Below are 21,881 nucleotides of genomic sequence, written 5' to 3' on the forward strand. Positions count from 1 at the left end.
CATCAAATCTTGGGAAAGGGTTATTGGGAGTGAAGAGGGCATACAGAACTGGTATTTACAAATACAAATTAAAATTAATAAATGAATGGGGTTATGTAATTTTAGTTTGTTACTATGTTATCACCTACAGCAACCAATCAGCAGGTAGCATTTACTGGTCACCTGTTTAAAAGCAAGCATCCCATTGGATGCTATGGGTTACTGCTCCTGGGCAAATGTTCTGCCATTCTGCCTTTAATTACATATGGGGGAAAGTATCTAACAAGTTTGGAAGTGTCTGCTCACATATACATCTACTTGTTTTCCCTCCAAAGTAAAAAATATAAAGGCAACTACCTTTCAATAAGAAATCGCTTTATTGAAATTTACACTGTGTTTGTGGTCCAGAATATCACTGTACAACTCTGGTTTCGACTACTCCTTTATTTCATAAGATGCCCATATCCTTTAGTGTCAGTTTCTGGATTTCACAGAACAATAGCTACATCTCCAATGAAACAATTGTGCAACTGCATCCAAGAAATATCTAGATCACCTGGAATAAAAACAATACAACGTAGGCCTTACTAGAAAAGGGGTCTGATTAACTTAAATGTACAAATTTATAGTGTGAAATGCAGTGTGCGGGGATGGTGGGTGTGAAAATAGTAAAATGCGTATAAATATAAAATAATTGAACCAAGGCTACCTCTGAAAGACCATGATATGCTAAAATTAAGGGTAAGGTTAGGATGCGCAGAATTCAGGATTTGGTTCAGGATATCAGGATTTTGAATTGGCCGAACACTTACACATGGGTTCTCAACCTGTTGATCGGGAACCATAGTATTAGCCCCCGTATGTCTTTGCAAGGATCACCATATGGTGACAGCTGACTAACCTGTTTGATGAATATGGTCCTGTCCTCGCCTGGCCCCTCCCTTATGATTCAATCGTTGGCCCAGGGGCCAAATTGGATCAGAATGGTTTGGCCCACCACATAGATGACTAAATCAGGCAAAGATGCACTCTTTTGGTTAGGCGTATGCAGGGTCGGACTGCTGGCGCTCCCCCAACTGACTGTTCCTCCCCTGATGCGTTCAATGTATACGCGCTTGGGGTTGGACGTAGGGTGGGGGCCCTGTGGGGGGGTTAGGGGGGCCCCTGTGGGGGGTAGGGGACACGGCTGACTGGGGCACCTGCAGGGCCCCTGGGGCGGGAGCCCCGGTGGGCACTGCACCCCCCAGTCCGACCCTGGGCGTATGGCCAGCTTACCAGAGTAAAAAGTGCTTGTACAGTAGACAACGGTAATAGAAAGGAGATATAGCATTACTTACATACCATATAGTGGGTAACACATTTCATAACTAGAACTAATCTGGGGTCCTATTTAAGGTTGAAAGCACTGTCTTAGCATTTGGCCAAACCAAATCTAAAGTGGGCAACATACAAAAAAACTTATGCTCAATTTGAGTTTGGTTTGGATATCTGAACAAATGTTTTTTTTTGACCAATTAAACACAGGTGTTTGAATCACTATTAAAATATATATATAACTATATAATGCTGTTTCATGGATGGTTATTGAGTTTTAAAGCACCAAAAGATTTCCATAGCAATCCTGTGTGTACTGTCACCCACTGGAGGCCATAGGGTTAGAACAGTAGTACATAGCACCAAATGAGAAAATGCGTTAAATGTAAAGGTACATGGATAAGTCTAATGGGGCTTTGTTCCCTTCCTCTGGATCATCAGTAGGGTGCTTTACAGTAGGAGACATTGTGAAGACAGTATTTCTCTATCTCTCAACTTCGGTATCTATACAACTAGGCGTAGTTCCACTGATAATGTATATGTAGTATACATATGATGGATATATATTCCTTACATAGTACCCATACGTTAAAGCAAAGTCATCTTAATTATGATACAATTATGAGAAAAAAAGTGGTAATACACAAGGTCAATATCAGAAGAATAACATTCTTGGCTTTGAAGCTTCTTTAATGGCTTTTCAGTCTCTGAACTAAGAAACAGGTATCTATGAAGTGATGTTTTCAGTCCGGTATGGAAAGCAGGACTTCTCCAATTCAATCATGGAAGCCTTAAAAAATATCTTAAACAAAGCTGGGGCAGTAGTGCAGAACCTTGGGGTTTTGTTGATATTCAACTGTGTTTCTGAAGTTACTCAAGGCCTTTCTGAGGTAGCCATGAATAATGCACCATAACATTTTTAATTAAAAAAAAAGATTTAGCACCATTATTGCATAAAATATTCTTTAAAAAAAAATCAGCCTGTCCACTTCATTGTACTGAGCCACCTGTCTCCTGGCACATATTACAGTAGACATTTGAAGGGGTTCAGTCATCAAGAAACTCCTAGTAGCCATTAGTGGGTCACTCTGGCTAATTCATGTGCTACTTCTACACAGAACTCAAGTGCAGGAGTTTTAAGGAAGACTGCTGTGCTACAAGTTCTTCATGCACACCTGGCAGCGGCTCACACGTGTTCTCAACTGCCCAGATTTCAAGGTTTCAGAAGTGGGCGGTCTAGCAAACTGCCGTGTTTCTTCCACAGTGGTCAACCAGAAGCTGTACTTGTTGGCAAAGTAATGGCAGGTTCCTCTTGCTCCGCTGCATTCAATAAATGGGGTAGCCCGAAAATCTTCAAGGCAAGAACCTGGAGATACTAAGGACTGACCGCCACCTTCAGCACCAGCAGCTGTGTGCTAAAATGAAAAACAATCAAGATTTTATTTGGGTGCTTCTTGTGACTTTCATATTGTAATTCAGAGATAGCAGCCCTCTTAACTGTTGTTGTAGTACGATTGTTGCAGGAGAGTGCTGATGGGACATGGGTATTCAAGGATGCACCTTCAGAGACCTAAACATTTCAGTGCTTTGTTGCTGGGTTAGTTCTGAACCCACCTATTGTAGTAGACAGTCATATAAACATAATTTTGGGATGGACCTTCCTACCATATCAGCAATGATACATTTTTGTAGACTCCCTAAAACTATCAACTTGCTGCACTTTAGACCACGCTCCACCTGCACTGTAATCTCTTGTACCTATTTTTGTCTGTATGGATACATTTTTTTCACTAATATACACTAATAAACAGTAAATCTTAATTTAATTTCATAAGGTCAGTAGGGGCTGAGAGAAAAATGTTGAAGTAGTACCATATGGATGGTCATCACTATCAGAGGCTATCAGCACTATACTTACCATGAGGAAAGAGTATCCAATCCAGAGGCTCCTCCATCCATCAGGGCATTGTGGGATTGTGTTATCCTGGCTATGAACAGCAACAGCCTGGGAAGAAGCTTCACACACTGAGCAGCGACTAATGTAGTTTTTAATCTCAGTGCTGCCCACAGGCATCATGGGGATAGGGGCCGTGGTAGAGAGCCAGTAAGATTTGTCATTCCTGCTAGCATAGTAGCAGACCTCATTAATGTTGCAGTAAATAAAAGGCATGGTGCTGAATCGGGGCAAACAGGAACCAGCAAGACCTAGGAACAAGGAAAAGGGAATTTCAGTAAACATATTCACTTTGCAGTGAAACGTTTAGTATTTCTAATGATAATGTCATGGCATTGCTGTGTTTGGACTGTGGAAGGACAATATCCCTTATTTACTGCAAAAGAATAGCACTGTGCATGGATTTAAAGTCATACTGATGAATCCAGTAAAATGCAAGTGCCAGAATTAATTCAAATCAAACACAGCGTACAATGTTGTTCAGTGACACTGTAGGAAGGTCAGTATTCCATCAGGCAACTACTGAATTGAACTAATGCTCAGCCATAAATGTTATATTTCTTATATACTTGCTTTTCACTCACCCAAGTCTTGATTGTGAGCCTTTTCTTGTCCTTCCACGAACAGCAAGCTATAGCCATCCCACAATCTGGCCATTCCAAGCGGGCATGGAGGAATCTGTTCAGACTGGCTGTGCTTTACTAATGTGTATCCAACACCCACACTCCGTCCGGGCATTCCGGGTAAGCCAACTGCACCCTGCTTACCAGGAGAACCTGTGAACAACAGAGGCATTTCATCTGTGAAATGGCTCTCCACCATGAGAGGCAAGCAACAGTGAATTTTAATTTTAACACTTTCATCTATCTAATCTGTTTGTCTTGCACCATTGTCTTCTATCTCCCATGCATTGGTTGCATTAGTTCTACCATGTCTGCTGGAAGGCAATCCCAGTCATTCTCTCTCCAACTTCTTTACCCCAAAGTCTTTCAAGAGTTTAGGCTCTTGATGCTAAGGTCTCTCCTAACGTGATTTACTTGCCCTTATCTGAGCAGTTCAATTTATTAATGCATTTCTGTGGACAATATTTAAGGTGATATCCCACAAGCAATTTCAAAGTGGTAATTTACTATAACCTCCAGCTTTTTGCTATATCCCTCTTTCTGTAAAATCTACTGTCACCTATTCCTACTGATTTCCTATGCTGCTTGGTGACACCACCATAACTACGTGTTCTGGTGCTTTAGGAAAAGCAGGCAACTGGTGTCCCACAAGGTGCCTCACAGCTTTAGTTCCATCAACTGAGGATCTAATGTAAAAGCATAAGCAAACACAAAGTAACACAAGGGAAATGTGCCCAGTTCCTAGCATACTTTTGCTATTTCAACTGCTGACTGTTTTTTTTGAGTTGCTTGACAGTGGCAAACACTGTGACTATGTTACCCCTAATATGTTATTACAAAAACAACATGCTGCCTTTACTGAGGGAAAGGGGTTATGGCAGGTCTATTGACAGGAAAACCAACATGCTTTGCATTTAGCAAACAGATCTACCTTCAAGTCCAGAAGTACCAGGAATACCAATTTCGCCAGGATCACCAATAGGACCAGGAGCACCAGGTGGCCCATTTCTTCCCATTTGCCCAGATCTGCCTGGAAATCCTTTTGCTCCTATGGAAATATGAGAATGTTTGTACTTTTATGTGCAATTATTAAACAAGTTTTTTTTTTTAAAGGTAAATTTTTTTATTGGTTTTACAACATCACAAAACAATAAAATACAACAGTGTTTATTATGCTGACATTGGAATGGTGTTGAGTCGAGTTTAGGTCAATACAAGCGAGAATACTATTGCTAGGAATTGCAGTTGTCACTGTGTTGGTGGCTGTGTTTAGTTCTGTCGGGTCAGTCACACTTAATATAAGGGGGTGTGCTATGTGTCCAGATTATCTTGGTTGTACCAGTTTCCCCAGATCTTATCAAACTTATCATATTCACCCCTTGTTTCGTAAGTTAATTTAATAAGGGGAAGAGCTCCATCCACCAGCCTTCTCCAGAATGTTAGGAAGGGGAGGGTATCTCCCATCCAGTGCTTAATTACTGTTTTTTTGGCGTAGAACATGAGCGTGTGTAGCCTAACTCTGGCCGCATTGTTGGATAGTGTTTTGTCTTTAACTCCTAGAAATCAGATTATTGGGTCTACTATCTGTGGTGTACCCAGTTCATTTGCTAGTGTTAATTAAACAAGTTTTTATAAAAGGAAATGAGACTGGTAAGTGTCAATAATGCAAACATATTGATATGATGAGATGAAAAGAAAACCATTGATTAATATTAAAAGTTTTTTTATATTATACATTTACAAACAAATTCAGAATTCAGGACTACTGCCTTACCTGGTGGTCCATTTGGTCCTGGTGATCCGATTTCCCCAAGAACACCATCAAAACCATTAATTCCAGGCAGACCTGGTAATCCAATAGGAATCTGGTAATCCTCTATCGATGGGGGAGGGCCAGGTCGTCCTTGGGGACCAGGAAGTCCTAAGAAAACAGAATAATATAATTAAGTGCTAGATTAAAATTTAGAATGCAGGTGTTTCTAATTTTGTTTTAATGTAAGAGGCAATTTCACTGTATTCAGTGAGACCATGTGTAGCCACCCAGAAAATACTACATAAGGGGTTAAGTACGGAACAATACTGCCAGGTGGCAAGGCTTTTTGTGCATCTGCAAACTAACTGATTAGAGATGCATTATCTTGGCGGACGTAAAGATTGATACTGCCCTGGTCCTGAGATTTCAGCCATGAATTCAGCCATTTTTTAACTCAAGGATCCACTGAAATTACTGATAAGGGACTTAAAAGGGTGCATCCACTAGTTCTAGGCAGGGAACAGTCAAAGTAGACTCCACAGTATAGCTGACAGCTACAGTAAGGTATCATGATTATACTGTAAGTCTCCATCTAATCAGCAATTCACTGTGCTTGCAATTTGCTTACTATTAATGTGATGTCTTATTCCATTCTCATCCACCACTGCTCAAAGTTATAGGAGGCATATAAAGCTGGCAACAGCTGTAGAGTATAGGCTTAATGCCTAGGTATTAGTCATATTTGGATTGTTGTGCCACCTTCAAATACATATTCATATAGCTATTTATGTGCATTGGTAAATCTTTGACAAGGAGTTAGTTGTTTACCATGACCACATTACTTTGATTTGAGTACACTTATCAAGGAGAGGGCAATTTAATGAAATGAAGACACTTACCTGGGTTGCCCCTTTCTCCCTTTAGTCCTGGAAAGCCAGGATCTCCTACAGAACCTTCCTTGCCTGGGCTACCAATGAAACCTGGATCACCTCTTAGACCTAGAAATATAGCAGCAAAAAATAACATTAGCTTGCAGGTTGGATATGTTGGCTGTAGTATAAAATGTCATCTATGTGTCTGCATAATCTCTCTCATAATGTCTCTACTGTGTCTGCATAATCATATTCATTGATTAAAAGAGAAGAGCTGCCATGTTTACAGATCATACACAGGAGCAGTGGTGGATCATTCACCTTTCAGTCCAGGAGCTCCAGGGCTTCCTGGGTTTCCTGGAATTCCAGGTTCACCCTTTATGCCAGGCCTGCCAGGAATGCCTGGGTATCCTGAGTCCCCTGTATCCCCTTGATTAGATCCTGGGCCAGGTGGGCCACGTGGCCCTGGCAGGCCAGGAAGTCCTAGGGAAAAAAAACTAAGGTTAAATACAAAACACAAGAGGCCTATATGCCCTTACAGCTTATTGCTCACTGTGGGTTACTCTTTGAGAAAACACAACAGTAGTTTTGTGTCTTTGCACAAAACATAACCAAAGGTTTGCCAGTCAAGTAACCCATAGTAACAAATAAGCAGTTACTATCTACAAGTCAACTGCAATTATAGTAATGAAAGTATTTGACTGATCCTACAGACTAGATTAGGTTGCCATGTAACTGCTTTATGTATTGTTTACCTGTTTTCTGAAATATGTCAAGAATCCTAAAATGTATTATGGCATTACTTTACAAGACTTATGATATGATATGATTGTTTCTCCCACTCTACTATAGACTGGTTGCATATATTCAAGTCTGCATAAAGGTCAAAATAATATCACTATTTGACTATTTCAAGTCAAGTATAAAAGTAGAATTCTCTTGGCTTGTAATATTTATTTTAAAGCTTTCAGAATTTCTAGTGTATGCAGTGCTATCTAGTGGATACTTGTGTATTTAGTGAAACAACAAGTTAAATTAACAAATATATATGCTTTATAAGCACAGTATCCTTTATCCTTTTGGGGAAAATGCTAACAGGCATTGCACTGGTTTATGCAAAAATAGTACCTGCTTCCCCATCTCGTCCAGGAAAGCCAGGGTCACCAGGTCTCCCTGGGATGGCAGAGGGGAATGAGAAGCCTGGTGGTCCAGGAAGACCAGGTAAGCCAACAGCACCAGGAAGACCTAAAAAAAAAGTAAAATATTATGAAACAGAATTACATAACCATGGTTGCAAAAGAGTTCATCTAATGCTCTGCATATGCTCCAGGTGTCTGCACACAGGCCAATGCAGTGCTTAATAATGCAGACACAGAAGTGATCGGAGGCCAGTGGGTTGTCTGTTTCTTGGCCTGCATTTATACGCAGGCAGGGAAACAGCTATGTGTGACTGTGGCCTAAAGTAGAACATACTAGTGAGCACTAGTCTACTGGGCACACAATGTAGGTGACAAGACATCAGTCACCACAGTGATTTGAGAATTTTGAAGAACTGGAATAATCCTACTGAAATGAGAACAAGAAAAATTCAAACTTCCTGAAACCAGTAGTAGTGGAATAGCTGAGCAAAATGGAAAATATTTTTCAGAACAATTCAAATCAATCAGAACTACACCATGAAACAAGCTCTTTAACAGACTAGCTTAATAGAGAATATATGTTCAGGGTGTAACAGCAGGGATAGTAAATCTAAAGCTCAAGCTATCCTTATCTGCTAGCCTAAGATACATCCATGCAGAGTAAAGGTGGCATACACATAGCAATTTTGATCTTTTGTGTGACCATTGGTTGCAGGAAAGATCGTTCATTCCCTCCACTGATGTTCAGGGCTGAATCATCAGATATGGAAGTAGAAACAATAGGAATTCTATCTCCACCTGATGATTCAGCTCTAAATGCAGATTTTGCTCAGATGCCTTCAACGGCGCCCGACCACTGACCTACCCGATCGATGAGATGACCGATATCCAAAGCTTTTGCCAAATATTGTGCAAAACTAAGTTTCGTACAATGCTATTGGTGCGTGTATGGCCAGCTTCAGGTTGCTGCATCATTGTGGCATATAGTTGATACTGAGACAACATGTGTAACATATTTAAATGTATATATATATATATATATATATATATATATATACACAAACAACTCATTTTTACCTCTTTCTCCAGGAAATCCTTTAGATCCAGGAAATCCTGGTTGCCCCGATATTGTGCTGGGAGAACCTCTTTCACCTTTTGGCCCTGGAAATCCAGGGGTTCCTGGTCGTCCAGCCTCACTAAGCCCTTTAAGTAAAAAAATATTTAGTATCATTAGTAAAACAAAGTAAAGGTAAAACCCCAGCATCCATGGCCAGCTAACTGTAGAATTTGTTGCACAACAGAGCAGGAGGCATTTTCTAATACATGAATAAATATATCACTACCAAATGGCTATCATGGCTCTCAGAACTATATAATAAATACCTCACTCATATAACAAAATATATTTGTTGCCAAGAAATTGTTTATCTGTACGTGCATAAAAGGGAACTCCGGCTTCCGAACCAAAATTTGTTAAAAAGCTCCACACAACACAGAAAATCCCAATATACCTATCACTGTAATCTTTTCCTTCAAAAAGTATGAATAAATAGCATTTTTATATGCTGAATTTCAGCTGCAAAACAGTTCTCTTTCTGCATCATTTTAAATCCTGGCAGGGGAGATGGGACCAAAACATTGATGTTACAAATTGTAACAACTTCTCCACAGCTTGCAGACAGCATGCAGGAACTACATAGCCCACAATGCATTGCACTTTCCTTACTGACATCATGAGTGCAGGGAATTGTGGGATTGGGCAGGCTAAAGGCAAGCTGAGGACAGTCGACTACTGTTAAATTTTTTCGAGTCACAAAGTAGTCAGCCAGATCAGTAGGAGAACAGGGGCCAGGCTTAGGCAACTGCTCCAAACCACATTATTACATTAAAAATCATAAAAATACTGCATATTATTTTATTGTATACTACAAAGTTGCTTGAAATAATGTTTACTTAAAACTTAAATTGCATTTGGGTGGAGTTTCCTTTTAATCAAAATGCAACCTTTAAAATTGGAACAAAATATCTTCACTTTTTTATGTTACTGGTCCTTTAACTATAAAGGAATTAGACCTTGTGACTGCTGGGCGGTCCTATAGGTAAGGGCACTAACTGATTCAATATTTTTATATATGTTTATAAAAAAAATCTTATTCTCAGTGTTTAGGTGGATCAGAGCCAGGCCAAGTTAGATGGGCTTCCCAGCCAACCCATGCACATCCCCGCCCCCTGCTGTACACGAGTGTGCACGTGGAGGAGCACACTGACAAGCAGGAGGTGGAGGATCCAGAAATCTTTAAAACTATCGGCATTTAAGATCTTCCAGGGCATTCTGTTATTTATTTTACCTTGAGCAGGAAAACTATTTCCACAACAGTGCTTCTAGCACCTCAAATAAGGTACTTTATCACAAAGGCTTGGCTCTCCCAATTAGATCTCAAATTACTGACAATTTGGTCTATGAACATTGATTACTATAACAGCACTAAATATGAAACTGTACTTAATACTGTAGATGTGCCATAAGGTATCACGTGAAAGGGCTCATTGCATGCTATGTTGTGCATCCTTTAATACACCTCACAAGGATATTTGGATCAGTATACTATGCACTTCTTTATACTTGTGCCATGCCTTACCTTTTGCAAGTGCAAAATACAGGGTAACAGAGGTAAGGGAGCGTTGGAATTAACAACTGCCCTGCTTCTAAGGCTCCCTTTGAGTGTTTCCCCCTCTCAGGCAACTGTCATATATTTAATGATCTCCTAACACATTTCCAGCACCTGGAGCATTACTATTCAGGAGATTAGGGAATTTATACAAAAAATGATTCCCGAAAAATCCAAATTCATGGTCCAAAAAAAAAAAAAATCCAAATTCAGAGCTCATGGTCTTCCCGCCCAAACCTGGCCCTCCTCCTCCTTTCACCATTACTATTGATGGCATGACCATCAACCCTGTAAATTCTGCACGCTGCCTTGAGGTTAACTTTGACCAGTCTCTCTCCTTCTCTAACCATATTAATAACACTGCCAAAACCTGACGCTTTTTCCTCCGCAATATTGCCAAGATATGCCCCTTTCTTTCACAAGCAACAGCTAAAACACTAATCTATGCCCTTATCCTTTCCCGCTTAGATTACTGCAATCTCCTACTAACCGGCCTCCCAGACTCCCACCTCTCTCCCCTGCAATCAATCTTAAACTCTGCTGCCAGGATCCTCCTGCTCTCTCCTAAGAGGGATCCTGCTCAGCCTCAATTAAGCTCACTAGCATGGCTGCCTGTCAAGCAAAGGATAGCTTACAAAATCCTTCTGCTGACATTCAAAGCCCTTCACTCCTCTGCTCCTCACTACATTTCTTCACTGGTCTCCCTACATGTTCCTGGTCGTCTCCTCCGCTCCTCTCAGAGCCTCCGTCTCTTTACACCATCCACACCCACTGCGCTCTCTCGTCTTAAACCTTTCTATCTCGCTGCTCCTTACCTCTGGAACTCTATCCCTGAATCCCTCCGTAGGGAAAACTCACCCACTCTCTTTAAGAAAAAACTCAGCTGTTACCTTCTGGAGCACTAAGACATTATTTTGCCCAGTCCTGTGCTTAAGGGCAAATGCCCATACCTGGTGCACTCTTACCTTCCAGTTTGTGCCTGTATGTTACCCAACCACTTAGATTGTAAGCTCTACGGGGCAGGGACCTCCTTCCTACTGTGTCTCATACCACATGGCACTTATATATATATATACATATATGTATTTATTGTATTTATTTATTATATCACTCGTGTGTAATTTTGTATTCTGTAAGACTGTACAGCGCTGCGTACCCTTGTGGCGCTTTATAAATAAAGTTATACATACATACATACATTTGTTTGTTCTTGAACTGGTAAGTTGCATGCAAGTTTCAGTGCATACTAATTTGCAGGCAGTTGCTACTACACAGAAATTCTGGGAAACATGATGCATTGTTAGTAACCACATACTAAAAATATATAAAGAAAATAATGAAATAGTTATTACCTGGTGTTCCAGGGGACCCTTTACTTCCAGCCAAGCCATTTAAGCCACCAATACCTTGAGATCCAGGAAAACCTGAAGGACAATTTCGAACTTAGTTAAAAAACCAAAGGTACAGTAAAGGTAGTGCAACTACAGGGCTAGCTCCAGTTTAGAGTTAGACAAAATAGTTGGCCCAGTTTCAGCTGGACAGCCCTGTTTTGCATAACTGAAAAAGTAAATGGATTTTACAAGAAAGAAATAGTGAGTGGCCAGGATGGATTAGGTGCATGGCAAGAATATGCTATGTGTGGATGCTCCACTTCCTATATAAGACACATGGGGGCAGATTTATCAAAAAGTAAGTTTAGAGTTGAATTCATAAAAACTCACCCATGCTCTATACATTTCTATGGGATTTTTATAAGTGTATTCATCAATGGGCGAAAGTTAAAACTCACCATTTGATAAATACCCTTCTAAAAATTCCATAGGAATCAATAGAATTTGGGTGGGTTTTCACATATGAAGCTCTAAACTCATATTCTGATAGATCTGCTCCATGGACTCGTTACCCTAGTTCAGCTTATAAACAGCCAAGCTCCAATTTTATAAATCCATTGGCTAAGGGTTTTAGCAATAAAAGGATTAAAATACCAAAAATGGTTTTGCCTCTATAGTAGTGACAGTGACTGTGACTGTACTTAATAATACTAAAAGCCCTAGCAGTGGAAAGGAGAGATGAAAGCAAAGCTCTAGCATTAGCCTACCTGAATACAGTACAAAAATAAAGAGATAAACACTGTACCTTTAAGACCTGGTGCCCCTGGGTATCCTGGGGATCCTGGAGAACCTGGTAATCCAGAACTACCCACTAATCCAGGGTTTCCTCTATATCCCTGTTGCCCCGGATTTCCTAAAATGTAGGAGAGGATAGTTATTGTCTTTATTTTAATATAAAGAAAGTAACAAACTGTCACATTAAAAAGAAAGAAATTACATATATAATGATAAACTTAAAAAGGCAATGCACATAAAATGATAGCTTCCTAAAATCTAGCACTATATTTCTGAGGGATTCAAAGAATGGGTATTATTATATATATAGTTTATGTCTGTGAGTGTATAGAGGTCGGTATAGGTCTATGTGTGTGCTGGAGTTCGGGTTGAACTTGGTGCATGTTGCCTTTTTTCAACCCAACTTAATTATGTAACATTATTTACATTTGTGACTGGTTCTGATTCAGAATGAATCAGAGAAGCGATTTATTTTGAGAAAATTATAAGATTATCATTTAACAACCTTAATATGGTGTGGAACATAATATTATGTTGGTTCTAGGATGTTCTACAAGTGTAAAAAACTGTAATATGGCATTTAAGCTCAGCTTCAGTGTAAGAGTAGTGATGTCTATATTCTGAGAAGCTAATGGCATACCAGGTTGTCCTATCCGTCCAAACTCTCCTGGAGGACCCTTTGGTCCAGGATTTCCAGATATTCCTATTGACCCAACATCTCCAGGCATGCCATCAAAACCTCTTAGACCTGTGATGCAAAATGAGAATACAGAAATGATCAGTATCTTGTATTCAAAGAATCACATAGAATCTACAGAATAATTCAAGTCTCTAGCTTTGAAATTCATTCACCATACCTGTTGCAGAAACAAGAAAACAAATTACCAACAGCAGACCTATTTTTTATACTTTGTTGCATATAGGCGAACATATATTATAATGGCAGCAATTAGATGCACAATGTAGAGTTTAGGGATGCACCGACTTCAGGATACAGTTCGGGATTTGGCCAAATCCACGCTCCTGGCTGAAGCGAATCCTTAAACTGCGCTTGTGGTTCTCTTTAGCCCTTACATATCCTGAATTGCAAATGCAAATTTTAGGATTTGGATTCGGTTCAGTATTCGCCCAAATCTTTTATGAAGGATTCAGGGTTCGGCTGAATCCGAAAATAGTAGATTTGGTGCATCCTACAACTTGTAGATTCCAGCAAATCCAGAAGGGCTGCTGTAAGATGCCATAGACAGTCATTATTTATTGGGTCTGTGAGTCTGTGTACTTGAAATACCAGGGTCTATATAAAAATCTTAGTCAGGACCTGCCATAGGTTGTCTAAAATCATATGATAGATTATTATTCATTGACTATTCATGTAAACAATGGGAAAATTTTAATCTTTTTATTTAGAAACTAAAATTGGAGATATTACTTTACCTGAAATTCCTGGTATGCCAGTCTCTCCTTTAACTCCTGGACGTCCAGGTTGTCCTAAAGTCTCTCCTCTTTCTCCTACAAAGAGAGTAAAAAGACAATTCATCTGACCACAGGTTTTAATAATACATCCTATCAGCAGGAACTTTAAAAATGAGTCAAGAGTTCCTGAATATGTCTTTTCTTTACATAATCTGCTTCCACAGAGGTGAAAATATTTAAGTTTTTGCAATACAGGTTTGTGCAACTGCACTTTACCTCCCCTCAATGTGTAGGGAAATTTCTGCCACTTCAGAAATGCTTGGATAACATGCCACAGATTTACAGAATTCTGCAAGGTTTGAGTAAGGGAACAACTACAGGCAGTTGTGGATTACTATAAAGGCAGTCTCCTGGACAGCATTGCTGAAAGGAGCATAGCTTGGGCAGGTTGGCAGCAGATCAGGGAAGGGGGCGGAGCATTGCCCAGGGCAAGAGCGGAGGTTAATCCACTCCTGGCTACAGGAGACCAACAGGCCATATATCAGGGGTATTAGACAGGAATTGTGTAGGAAGCCCAGAGAATTTTAAGCTTAGGGGGCCTGAGCAAGAACACTTTTTTCTTTTTAGCAATATCTGGACCCTGGCTAAACAGGACCTCCTGACCCCAGGCAGGCAAGGTAATATCTAAACCTAGAGTCATTTACAAAAGGCTTGCTGCACTGGTCATGGCTGCCCTCAATAGTATCAGGAAGAGCTTTCTTTTTCTTAGGAATGCAACATACTGGGCTTTTTTATTACTGATGCTATTTAAACTGCCTGTATTCAAAAGCAAATGCAGGTTACTGAATTATGGTTTTAACCCCTTACCCTTGGGTCCTGGTAGGCCAGGACTGCCAGGAAAGCCAGAAACTCCCGGGATACCGTCAGCACCCTATAAAGCACAACAGGATAATTATTATACAATGTACAGTTTTCACCTATTTAGTAGCAGGACATTAAAGGAGACATATCCTATAAAATTGATGAATGTACCAGGGAATTATACTCCTCTAGATATAGAAGGATTGTGCTTAAAAAGTTGTGTTTCTGACTGATTTTTTGAGAAATTCCACAAAACCCCCACTAGCCCCGCCCATCTGTGCCACTTCCTGCTGGCTGAATTCTCTGGATGAGCTGGGGAGCCGGCGGCCCTCCATACCCTGCACTGTAGGATAGGAACCAATCAGCAGCTAGGCTGACCTGATAGGGAACTGAAGCCTCTCTGTGCTTGTGTGAGTGCAGGGCTGTGATTGGCTCTCCCCCTCCTACTGTGCTTCTGGCAGGGACCGTTAGGACACGCCCACTCTCCATTTCACACTGGAGGGAGAAGTGAGAGGATCTATAGGGAGCTCCAATAAAGGGGCCATTTTTACAGAGAGAATTTATTTTTAGCACAAAGTGAAACCAGCACCGGATATTATTCATAATTGCCTACAAAATTAGCGTTGCTCCCCATTTATCCAATATGTCTCCTTTAAAATAAAATTTTTTTGATTGTTGAAGTTTGTGGAAGTTTAAAGACCTCATTTGATACCTCACTCAAAGTGCCACAAATGACCTCTCATAGACCTAAATAATTGCATGAAAACCCACAATTATAGCTCCAAAAAGTATGTTTTGTTGCTGTGCATTGTGCAGGGAAAAAAGTCATAAATCAGTATACTGTATGAACCATCAGCCTTCCAATACAGAGCAAGGTAACACGTTATTTGAATTGTGTGTCTGGGTTACTGTACCTTGTAATTATAGTAACATAGAAGCTGAGGTTGAATAAAGAAAACCTTAGATTCAAAGGTTTATAAGGCTTTATAAGGCTCTTTGGTACTGGTTAATTTTCACAGCAACAGTTCTAAGCCATTTCTCTGTGTTACTGTAGAGATTAGCATTGTTATAAAATCACTTGGTAAACTATTAAAAGTAACCAAGAGTTCACTGAAGAACCTCACTGGTAAAAAAAACTAAGGACTATGAGAAGATATACATGCCCTACTAATTATTTTCACTTACACTTACTTTGGCATAATATATAATAATTAAATCCATATATATCAAGGACTCAATAGAAAGTATAACATTATATAATACTTACATTTGGTCCAGGCATTCCAGGAAATCCAATTATTCCAGGTTCTCCTTTTGGACCAGGAAATCCTGGTCTTCCAAATGCTCCGGGAAATCCTGGGTCACCTGGAAAACCTTTATCTCTGCCTGGGTTGCCTGGAAAACCAGGGTTCCCAGGTATTCCTGGAAGTCCAGGAAAGCCTTTATCACCTAGGAAATGACAAACAGTGTCAGATTAATTGAAAACAATCCATGTCACTTAGTGCCTTTGTCAGGTAAGGTATGGGGGTGTGAACTAGGTTGGTTGAGTAAGGATGATCTCTCAAGAAATCTAGCAGACTTTAGAGTAGGAAAAGAGATGAAGTTAATGGCATATGTTACTGGAATGGTTTACTCTTTTATCCATTATTTAAAAACATTATCTGCTCATAGGCAGTTATGACTAATACCAAATAACTATGTACATATGTATGAATAATCAAATAAACACTGTGCAAGGAACATTCTGCCTACATAGCACACTTTGTGGTTAGAAAGGTAATTTCTTTCTTGTTGTTGACTATGAGGTATGCCACTGCTTAAATCCATAAAACAGTTGGATAGTTATTGAGGTTTAAAAGACACATGCATCTATCAAGTCTAATCTTTTTCCTCATATAACTTGCCCCAAATGAATCAAACAACTATAATGAATGTCCTCCATTAATAATTATTTGCCTGCATTTTAATTACTTGGGCTGACATCCTCAGTATATAAATGCTGCCAAACATGCTGTTACCTCAAATTACTTGTGGGCCATGTACAAGAAAAATATTTTGTGCACACTTTTAAAACATTTTGTATGCAGTGATATGAGTGGGAACCATCATAAACATATGTGTATACAATTAAGGTGTGTATACAGTTTTCTTTGCACTATTCTCAATTCGTTTGGTGTGCTAGTATTGTAACTTGCACCCACATGCACCAGAGCATAGATTAGAGGAAACACTGGTGATATTACCTCTTGGTCCTGTAAATCCAGGAGGGCCACTTGGTCCTTGTTCTCCTTGAGCACCTTTAGAAAGAAGGCCGGGTGGTGGTGGCATGACAGCACCTGGTGGACCACGATCGCCAGGTAAACCTAGAAGATAAAAAAGGAAAATGTATCCAGTTTTGTGGTATGGTTCAAAGGCATTATCCAAATACTTATTCAGCTTCAGCCAAGGTAATATATAATTATGTTATAATATATTCCCAAATTTAAGCACATTGTTGTCATGTAGCCAAGGACAAAAAATAAAAGTTTTAGAAATCAAAACTGGCAGGAGGGAGCACAAATGCAAAGAATAACAGGGACATATGAAGCAGAAGGGAAACATGGAATGCACTGTCACTATGCAATGTAATAAACATGTACCAGAGAAGGGAAGTACTAGGGGAACAAGAGCTGCTTAAAACTTGCATTTGGGCCAGCTGGTCCTCTGCAGCATGCTCTCCTTTCTAGGGTAACATACATAAAACTCTTTTTGTATCCTGTATGCTGCAATATGCATACATTATATTATTACATTGCATGACTTACCACACTGGTTAAATAAATGTAAGTTTACTGCATCATATTGTTGGATTTCTTAAGATATGTACATAGAGTGAGTGGAATGGTTATAAAAATGTGTGACTTTGGTTTTGAAAAGGCTTGACTTAAAAGTGCCTTACAAAATCTCCAGGCCACATGTGAAATTATAAGGAAAATACCTTGTTATAAAGTTATGTTTCATAGATATGGTTAATTGTTGTCCATCTAACTAACGTTACAAACTACTGTCCCCATCCTACTTACCTTTTACTCCCTTAATGCCATCATTTCCTTTTTGTCCATCTTGTCCAGGTGAGCCACAAATTCCTTTATATCCACTGACTCCAGGAAGTCCTGGAATACCAGGCATTCCAGCAAATCCCCTCACACCAGGAAAGCCTTTCTCTCCTAAACAATGGCATTAGTACATTTTTATGACAATCATCATAAATTATAACTATATATATACAGTATATATGTATTCATATATTCATCAAATGAACAAAATCATAAATCATAATATATTAGGTTGAAGCAATCTCTCCTGGGTTTCCTTTACTGTTTGTCTGTTTACTTGCCTAATTCTTGCTGCAGGAGTATTTCCTAGAACACAGATTTCTTTTGCAGTAGGAGGGAGAGAAAATAAGAACATCTAGGATCTGTTTCTCATGAGACATATGTCTCTGTGCTGTGACTATTTGAGAAAACCCTGCTTCTAGAAGTGCTTAGATCTCCAGGATTACTATTTAAGGTTTTGATAGGAGGGCTCACTGTTCTTAAATTAGCTGCAGGGTGGAAAAGGTGTCCTTTACTGCCCAAAAAGAATGGTGGGTCCCCATAAGTAACAATGCCCAATATGGCATGTCCTTTCAATTCAGTGGCACCTTGAGATGTCTTTATATGTGCCATAAAGCCCATATATCAGTAGGGGGTTATTATTTCTAGCATATGCTGCAGCTCCTCTTACCTTTAAGTCCTTGGAACCCTGGAAGACCTTCACGGCCACCTGTTCCAGGTAGCCCAGGGAGACCTAATTCACCAGGACGTCCTGCATCCCCTGGAGCTCCTGGGCGTCCCTTCATCCCAGCTATGCCCGGAATGCCTCTGTCTCCAGGTACACCTTTATTTCCAGGAAAACCTGGAGGAAAAAGCCAATAAAAAGAAAATTAGTCTGTGGAATCCTTCCATAAGTGATTTGTATCCATGACAGACATCCCTTCTAAAGAAAAAAGATCATTGAGTGGGGAGAGAACGTAGGTTAAAAGCAAGCCAATGTCTTGTAATAGGACAGTTAGGACTTGTATTTTTCTATATACAATGAACTTACAGGTGAAGAGTTAGCTTCAAAAGCATTAGTTTTCTAACAAAATATTGCCTATTAAATGGTTACTGCCTGCAACACTACACAACTGACTACTGTGAAACCCCTTATTCTGTAAAAGTTCCAAAATGGTCAAATTCAGAGGATATGGGTAACTTTAGATTTGCAAACCAATTTGCAATGTTATCTATGCAATCTTTTCAAAGAGGAATTTAAGGTATGAACCATTGACAGTAGGGTGATGCACAGAATTGTGATCCTGACAAAAGAAATACTGTTATGAACTGAAGCAGAATTTTAATAAGGCATGCCATACTGCCATAATCATGTAATTATTTGATTTAATTGAATAGCAATGTATTTAAAAATTCTTTTCATAAGCCATTTCCCTTCCACCCCTTTGATGACAATATGTAGACCTAATAAATAAAATATATGTAAAAAAAATATATTTTCCAATTTTTCTATCACAATATCATAATATAAGTTTTTAATATGGTCAGCTATATAAGTGATTATCTATATATATATATATTAGCTATGCAGGAAGGTATGTCAGTATAGTCCAAAACAATAAATTCTGCTTTAATTCAGATATAATAAGCCAGGTTACACTTTTAGGGGAACGTACCTTATTCATAAGATGTTATTCTACATTTAGTTTACCCTAAACAGAGATCAGTGTATAAGGGTATATATACATTGTGTGCTAATAACAACCACATAGCTCCTGCTCAACTGCCCAAATGCAATCAAGCAATGAAATGACTGCCTGTGGTCTTGATAACATACCCATATAATCTACTGTCTATTTAGGTCAATTAATGCAAGATAACTATACTTATAAATCAAGTGTCGTGTCAGTTTTAGTCTCAGATTGTATAAAAAGCATTTAATACATCACCCACTTAACAATAATGTTGTGCATCTATGGGATCTATTATTCAGAATGCTTGGGGGCCTGGAGATTTCTAAATAATGGGGTAAGATTTAAAAACCCCTGTTGGATTGTTTTGAGTTTATGCTAGCTCAGGTAACATCAGGTGCAATTTATTATTACTTTTCATATTATTATGAAGCCATTTAAAATCAAAAGAAATAGGATTTAATTAACAGGATAATACATGGAATTGCTTTATTTTGCTATTATGCTTTCTGAACACAAGGTTTTCTGAATAATAGATCCCATACTTATGTATTCATTTTTTGCATCAAACAATAATTAACTGGTCTCCAATTGAGGCTTCTCTAGAACACAAGTGGTTCATACAGGAGATGCTGTTGGCGAATGGTGAAAGGCATAAGGGGTGTCACTTGTGTGGTCATCACAATGCGTGCAGCATGAAAAGCAGGTCTGTTAGTCCATTTGCTTTTATGCTACATAGATTTTTCTCACCTTGGCAGCCTATGTGACGAAGCCCAAACCATAGAGAATGACATCAAAATATGGAGGGATGGTGATATTTGGAATAAGAGCATGATGAAGGAAAAACAGACAAAAGGTGTGACAGCATACATGGGGATATGGTAAAAGATGAATTGAGCCATACTGCAAGCACTGATTTGCTATTATTTCATTCCATGAAAGAGGGAAATGGAGTCAGTAATAATGAGAGTAATGGATCACATGGTCTCTGGATATTTAGCAGGTGTTTGATTGGTTAAACATTTTAGGCTCCAGTACTAAAATATGTATAATATCTGTCCATTGATATACTCCATCTCCAGCTTGTGGCTGTCCGGGGCTGCATAGTAGTTCAGCAAAAGCTGTAGGCTATAGGGGCCATGGAACACAAGTTGTTGAAACTGCTGCAAATGATATAAACTTATTCAGAGTGGTAGGCCTTCTGCAATTTAGTCATTTTATCGTTTTAGTTGTTTCTGAGATTAGATTAGACAGTTTGAGACTGCTAATACCAGTCTTTCATCTCAACAGCTCTCTTTGAAGGTCAGAGTGTTTGTGTCCCTGTCTATCCACTTTCTATGTACTTCTTGTTAGCCTTTAGGGTTCCTGAAGTTAGTCTTACTGCTAACATCTCAGAAACCACAAAAAATAGAAAATGAATGTAAAAAGCAAATTATTATTTTTTTTATTTACTTGTCCTTTAAGGGCCACACGTCATGGGCAATTATCACCTGAAAATGAGCACCGTTTTTTTCACCTGATAATTAAAGATAACTCAAGAGTATTTCGCATTGCTAACAATAGGAAGTAACTTAAACAGAGTAATAGAATTTTGATCACATCAATATAGCCTGTGGATCCATGAATTTAAAGATAAGCAGCATCTAAAGGCTGGGTATTTGCTGTTCTGTACATACTTGGAACACTTTAAAAGGAATTCTTAAAAGACAATGGGGCCAGTGTACTAACCTAGGTGCTCCACATCAGACTACCATTAAAGTGATACTGACACAAAAAAACTACTTTTTAAATTATGAATCTACATAAAAAGTTACCTATAGGTCATGTTGATAATTTTTTGCTGATAGGGCTGCTTTTATAAGCAACTGTTACTTGAAGTTCTTAAACCTGACTGTTTTGCCAACCTGACTGTCCCTTCTCAACCTGTCAGTTACAGCTTCTAATGCTAAGGGACTCCTGCTGCACAAATATGGCCGCCCCCTCATAGAGGAACATGGGGGATCAGATAGGGAACGTAAAAGCATCAGGAAATACTTTTATGGCAAAATTATAAAGCTCATGCAAAGACAATGTTATGATAGATGTAAAAAAGGTTTCATTTCTGGTGTCAGTATCTCTTTAAGCCTGAAATATTGTTGGATTGGAAGGGTTGTCCTGATAATTGTTGAAAGTATGGGCCACTGAAAGGTTGAATATATACTGTAAGGGTAGTGCTTTGTCTTACATAACAACAGATGCAAATAGCACTTTACTAAATGGATGGTACTTAATGGAAAGGATGGCGCTTTGCTGAAAATGCTGAAAGGCTGAACAGATGATCTGTAGTAAACATGCAAACCGAATGGGGGGAATGGATGGCTAAAAAGTAAACATGCTTTAATAACAAACAATTACTATGAACAGATTAAAACAG

The 21,881-nt window shown here is 39.2% G+C and overlaps 1 protein-coding gene across 3 annotated transcripts in view; it reads right to left on the reverse strand.

The window, feature by feature from the left end:
* Positions 1-333: 333 nt before the first annotated feature.
* The window catches only part of col4a6 (collagen, type IV, alpha 6), a 141,572-nt gene continuing 120,024 nt past the window's right edge, over positions 334-21,881 (reverse strand). For 2 of the 3 annotated variants that reach the window (XM_031892001.1, XM_012968993.3), the window contains 19 exons: positions 20,219-20,227; positions 18,469-18,639; positions 17,766-17,909; positions 16,947-17,066; positions 15,971-16,152; positions 14,710-14,773; positions 13,864-13,938; positions 13,070-13,177; positions 12,440-12,547; positions 11,656-11,727; positions 8,712-8,837; positions 7,624-7,740; positions 6,817-6,978; positions 6,523-6,621; positions 5,645-5,791; positions 4,802-4,918; positions 3,832-4,023; positions 3,212-3,498; positions 334-2,708 (listed from right to left, as the gene is read on the reverse strand). In XM_031892001.1, coding sequence (XP_031747861.1) covers positions 2,448-2,708; positions 3,212-3,498; positions 3,832-4,023; positions 4,802-4,918; positions 5,645-5,791; positions 6,523-6,621; positions 6,817-6,978; positions 7,624-7,740; positions 8,712-8,837; positions 11,656-11,727; positions 12,440-12,547; positions 13,070-13,177; positions 13,864-13,938; positions 14,710-14,773; positions 15,971-16,152; positions 16,947-17,066; positions 17,766-17,909; positions 18,469-18,639; positions 20,219-20,227 — 2,561 coding nt within the window. In that variant the 3' untranslated portion in view covers positions 334-2,447. The remainder of the gene's footprint in view (positions 2,709-3,211; positions 3,499-3,831; positions 4,024-4,801; positions 4,919-5,644; positions 5,792-6,522; positions 6,622-6,816; positions 6,979-7,623; positions 7,741-8,711; positions 8,838-11,655; positions 11,728-12,439; positions 12,548-13,069; positions 13,178-13,863; positions 13,939-14,709; positions 14,774-15,970; positions 16,153-16,946; positions 17,067-17,765; positions 17,910-18,468; positions 18,640-20,218; positions 20,228-21,881) is intronic. The other variant, XM_031892000.1, reaches the window with a different exon arrangement.

Source organism: Xenopus tropicalis, chromosome 8 (assembly GCF_000004195.4).
Source record: "Xenopus tropicalis strain Nigerian chromosome 8, UCB_Xtro_10.0, whole genome shotgun sequence".
NCBI classification, from domain to species: domain Eukaryota; kingdom Metazoa; phylum Chordata; class Amphibia; order Anura; family Pipidae; genus Xenopus; species Xenopus tropicalis.